General features: G+C 49.9%; 1 protein-coding gene across 1 annotated transcript in view; it reads left to right on the top strand.

Moving 5' to 3' along the window:
* The first annotated feature begins 30 nt into the window (after positions 1-30).
* The window catches only part of HADHA (hydroxyacyl-CoA dehydrogenase trifunctional multienzyme complex subunit alpha), a 40068-nt gene continuing 34548 nt past the window's right edge, over positions 31-5550 (top strand). The window contains exon 1 of the mRNA XM_006032360.1: positions 31-124. Coding sequence (XP_006032422.1) covers positions 31-124 — 94 coding nt within the window. The remainder of the gene's footprint in view (positions 125-5550) is intronic.

Raw genomic sequence — 5550 nt, forward strand, 5'->3', positions numbered from 1 at the left:
GGGGGGCGGCGTCCGACCTCCCTGCGCAAGATGGCGGCGGCGGTGCGCGCCATGGGCAGCCTCACGCGGATCCCGGCCGCCGCCCGCCCCGGCCTCTGCCCCCGCGCCCTGCGCCTCCTCCGCGGTGAGCGCCGGCCCGGCCCCGCGTTGTGCCTCAGCGCTGTGTTCATCAGGATCTGTGACTGATTTATGCGCTTAACGAGTAATTCCCGTGGGCCGTGATTAATTCCCGTCATGGATTAGGATTCGGGGGTTAAATCCTATGATTGGTTAGGATTCGGGGATACTCCACATGATTGATTAGGATTCCTGTGATTGATGGAGAGGGGGAGGGTAGTGCCCATGACTGAGTAGGATTCGGGGGGCAGCGCCCATGATCAGTGCTTGATTTCCGTGATTCACGGGCTGAAGGTTAACCCCAGTCGTAATAACAGGGATTGACTTTTCGAGTCGCGGTCGCTCCCTGCCACGGGTTATGATTTGTGGCTAATCCCTGCGATTGACGAGGCTTCGTTTCGACGATGATTTGTGATTAATTTCCTGCGGCTGTCCGGTCCGGTCCGGGCGCAGGGATGCTCGTGCTCTGCTGTGGCCCCCCCCCGTGTTGCGGGAGTTGAAGCCTCCCCCAGAGCATCCCCTTCCCAGTTCAGGAAGCCTCAGAGATGCGTGGGGCTCATTGGGGTCAGCGTCTCAGACTGACCCCCCTCCCTAGATATCAATAGACCCACTCCCTCCTTTTCCAAAGGAGTTTTTCACCTTGGGGATGGGGACAGGAACAAGGCCGGGAGAGGGGTGGGGGCGTTTCCTTGGGGCTGAACGATGAGCAAATTCCTGCTTCTTGACTTCGTAGCGGGGGGAAGGCAACTTCAGCGACCAGCACGTGAGTTTGTCTGCAGAGAAATGGCCGGTCCGTGGCAGCCCTCTCTGTGGGCGTCTCTCCAGTCAAACAGAAGAGCAAAGCTTATGATGCTTAAATCTAATGGTTTAATCTCAGGGTCAAAACGAACTGCAGTCGGTATATTCACTTGCCGCTGATGAGAGATCACCAGTTTCCTTGGGCTTTTTAACCTGGGGGCTGGGTCCTTACAGTGGAACGTGTTGCTTTATCTCATGGTCGTTGTTCCAGTTCTTGGTGTCTGTTTGCATCGGTGCCAGAGGCTGGTCAGCGCTCGTCCTTGGCTGGTCATGGGATGCGATCGTTGGAGGGAGGTTTTTTGCTCCCTGTACGTGAAAAGTTGTGTAGTATGAAGGGACCTGGGTTTTGAAACAGCATTACAGCTCTAAATCAATCTAAATGTATGTGACCATGCAAACTATGGCAAGGAGCGCTAAAAAATAATGTGATGGGTGAATTGGCAGAAGCCGTATTGTATACTTGCATTTTTATTTTTTGCTTGTAGTGTCCTCGTTCTAATTGTTAATGCTGTCCCTTAAAATATGTAATGTTTCACCTTTACTCTCCCCATGCCCTGCCCCCATGATCATAGGAAAGTAGGGCTAGTAGAGACCTGTCAAAGGAAGACACTTTGACACAACCTGTGCTTGACAAACTCGTGTTGGCTGTTCTTTTATCACCTTATTAGCAGTGACGTACTTGGAAATTGCTTTATAATTTGTTCCCCCCTCTTTCTCAGAGCCGAGTGAGGTCGATTGGTTTATAACTTTCTGGGTCCTCCTTTTTGTTAGCTGATTTTGTTGGGGTTTTTTTGAGAGAGGCATGCCCTGCAAGAGCAAAAAAGTGCTTTCCGAGCACCAGCAGCCACGTTGAATCAATGGCCTAGACCTGGTGAATGCACGTACGTGTCGTGGTGATGTGCAATCTCGAGGGACAGGCATGATGAGAGAAGATGGTCCCCAGCCAGACAGTGGTACCAGCAGCACAAGCCTTCTTACATGGCAGCCAGGATCAGCTGCAAATACATTGCTTAGTTTCTTCATAAGTTGCCTGTAGAAAGGGCTCCATCAGGAAAATCCAAGGATAACTGCTTCGAGGCAAAGGGATATGGGCTTAGCAGGCCCAACCAGACCATTAGTCCCATGCCCTCTGCCCTGCCACCGAAGCCTGATAAGTAGAGTTGAAGATATAAATAAGCATAATGAACTTAGGCTACAGCATCGACTGAGGGAAGCAGGGAATGAAGATTCAAGACCGGACCCTAGGTCCATCTTTAAGGCTCTTAGGACTTATCTGCAGAATAATTCAATGACACCCCCCCACCGATCATAGGAAAGTAGGGCTAGTAGAGACCTCGCGAGGTCATCTCCTCCACCTCCCAACTCAAGGCTGGGTTATCCGTGACCAAACCATCCCAGCCAAGTGCCTGTCTAACTTGCTTTTAAATATTTCCAGGGATGGAGACTCCACAGTTTCCCTAAGTAACTTGTTCCAGTGCTTGACCACTCTCGGTCAAAAATGATCCTCCAAATCTCCAACCTAACTTTCCTCTGCTGCAGCTTGAGGCCATTGCTCCTAGTCCATAAGGGGGATGGAAGTTTTGTCTGGAAATTGTTCTTTGTTCTTCATATGTCTTCCCCCCCCCCGGTCCGTCTTTGCCCAATAAAAGGTTCAAGATTTGTAAGGGTAGACAAAACACCAAGAAGAGCAGCTGATGTGATGAAAGCCGCATGGACTTTGTATCCATCCTCTCACACCCCAATTGCAAACAGACGGTTCCTTGAAAGTCCTGTATCTCGCATCTCTTGGTGTTTCAAGTGCAGCTGTGTGTGTAAGCAGCCCCCAGGAGCAGGGCTGCAAGTTTAGACAGCAGTCCGCCATGCTAAGCATCAGTTTTCATACTCCCTTCATACTCGGAGTAGCTCCAGAACTACAAGTGGGATCCTGTGACCCCAGGTGACTTCCTGCCCTGGGGGCAGGGGACTGCACACACAGATCTTCTGAGGTCCCTTCTAGCCCTAATGTCTATGAAATGGTCTTGTCCTGTAGAGCCACGGAGAGAGGCTGTTTCCACCTCAAGCAGCATGAAGTCCATGCGACTTAGGAAGCCTGAGTGGGGAAGTGTGGAAAGAGAGACATTGCAAAGCAAATAAAATAGGGCAGAAAATTTAAAAATTAAACAAAATGACAGACCACTCTATTAGGGTAAATGGGATGTTACTCATTCTGTAGTTTATTACAGGTGGTGCCTCACCAAAAAGGCACGATCCTACTTTGAAATGCGTGTGTGGACTCAGCGCTGTCCTAACTCTGATTTGTGCTGAGGGCGCCCTCTAATTAGTAATTTACAAGGTGGGTAGCAATCTTTCCCTCCCTAGTTCCTGTGTGCCTCAGTCTCCCTGTCCATGGGACCTTTTATGTTCAGAACCAAGTAACAGCCTGAGATCTGCATCTTTCTTTGCTTTGTGCCATTTCTGATAGGTTTTTCTGTGCCATCAAAATTTTAGTTAACTGTACTGAGAAACTCCTGCCCCAAGAGCTTGCAGTCTGTTTAAATAGCCAGCGTACAGAGGACTTGGCTGTGGTGACATGTATGGTGTCTTGTTCCAGATTTTTGGCTTTGTACCTTCTTACTGAAACTTGAAGGGAAAGTGAGAATGGGAAGCATGCGTCTTTTAAGAAAAGCTTAAGGGGCAGCGGCAAATGTCTATTAGACTGTTGAAATGGCAGAAGATTGGTTAATCTCTTCAGTTATTTGTCTACTTTTCAATCGAGTCTTTTTTCTTTTGAAATGTAGCTACATCTTAGAAATGTAGCTGTATTTGGTGAAGTCTGGAACGCTGCCGTATGTCATCGTGCAGACGTTTCATGCTCCATATAGCAGTGCACCTGTTTATGGCTCCTGTTATATTGCTGCCCTTCCTGTACTAAGGTTGACCTTAACACAGGCCCTCATATGAGGGTAGGAGGGGAATTGCTACCTGTTGTCCTTTGGTCAGCAGGAGTCAATATTTTTCCTTGCCCATCTCTTGTGCCTACAATGGGGCACTCTGTGGGCCCAAGTGAGGATATGCTACCAGGCAGCTCACAGCTGCCCTTATCTTAGGTATACACTGCCAAAGTGACACAAAGTAGGGCTGCATTTTTAGCTGAATGGCAAATGGATCCCTTCGTTCTCACACCTGCTCTAAGTTGGCTGTGTCTGGGGTGATGCTAGTCATGTGAATGCTTTACTTTTTGGAGATGAGGTGATTTCTAGGTGATAAGTCTGTGAGCTCCTCTTAGCTTAAGGATATCAAAGGTTGCACAGAGCGCTTACGATCTAGACCTCCTTCTTGGCCAAAAATCTTCTGAAAGAGCAGTCTGAAGGTGTGAACTGGTTGCTAAGTGTCTTTATCAAATGGTGCTGGGAGCACATCGCTCCCACCCTTTCAGAAAGGAGGCTGCCAAATCTAAATGTGGCACACGCTTTCCATCCCCGCAAAGCAGTTTCTCCTCCATACATCCTGCGCACGCTGGAATGTGGGGCAGAGTTCACGTCCTCTCCCGTTGCAGGAGACGGCAGAATGTAGGCCAAAGTGCAGTCATCGCTTTCAGCGATGAGCCAAGATCACGTGGCTGGGGGTGGAGGAAGAGCCCAGCTGCAAAGCAAAGTGCGGGGTACGTGTTCTGCTTATCTGAGCATGTAGGCTGATTGCTGATGCCTCACTGATTGCTGCTCCTTCTTCTGGGAAATCACTTGCCTCTGGAAAAGCCACAGCCCAGAGGATCTTGCTCATGCTCAATATATAAGCTTCTGTAGTAGCTGTGAGTGCAGGAGTTTATGCTTCCCATCCAGTGCATTTGCAGCATGCTAGTTGGGGAGCAGCATTTTTATTAGTGTTCAGGTCTGTGGCTCTCAGGCCCAGGAGAAGCATGTGTTGGCTGCAGTGGCTACTGGTAGTCCTGACCTGCTCTTGGAGAGCTTCTTGGTGAAAGCTGAACAGAAGCAGGTGGGATTTCAGCAGTGATGGATGTTGGGGGTAGATGCTAAAAGGAAACAGCCTCTCTCCGTGGCTCTACAGGAGGAATGGCTCTACAGGAGCAGCCATTTAGGCTGTTTCCACCTCAAGCAGCATGAAGTCTATGCGACTTAGGAGGTCTGAGTGGGGAAGTCGTAGTGGATGGGTTGGTATCGACCTGGAAGGGTGTGGGCAGTGGGCTCCCGCAGGGCTCGGTCCTTGGACCGATACTCTTCAATGCCTTCATCAGCGACTTGGACAAGGGAGTGAAGTGTACTCTGTCCAAGTTTGCAGATGATACTAAATTGTGGGGAGAAGTGGACATGCCGGAGGGCAGGGAACAGCTGCAAGCAGACCTGGACAGGTTGGACAAGTGGGCAGAAAACAACAGAGTGCAGTTCAACAAGGAGAAATGCAAAGTGCTGCACCTAGGGAGGAAAAATGTCCAGCACACCTACAGCCTAGGGAATGACCTGCTGGGTGGCACGGAAGCGGAAAGGGATCTTGGAGTCCTAGCGGACTCCAAGATGAACATGAGTCGGCAGTGTGACGAAGCCATCAGAAATGCCAATGGCACTTTATCGTGCATCAGCAGATGCATGACGAACAGAACCAAGGAGGTGATACTTCCCCTCTATCGGGCGCTGGTCAGAC

Source organism: Alligator sinensis, unplaced genomic scaffold, assembly GCF_000455745.1.
Source record: "Alligator sinensis unplaced genomic scaffold, ASM45574v1 scaffold8_1, whole genome shotgun sequence".
Taxonomy (NCBI): Eukaryota; Metazoa; Chordata; order Crocodylia; family Alligatoridae; genus Alligator; species Alligator sinensis.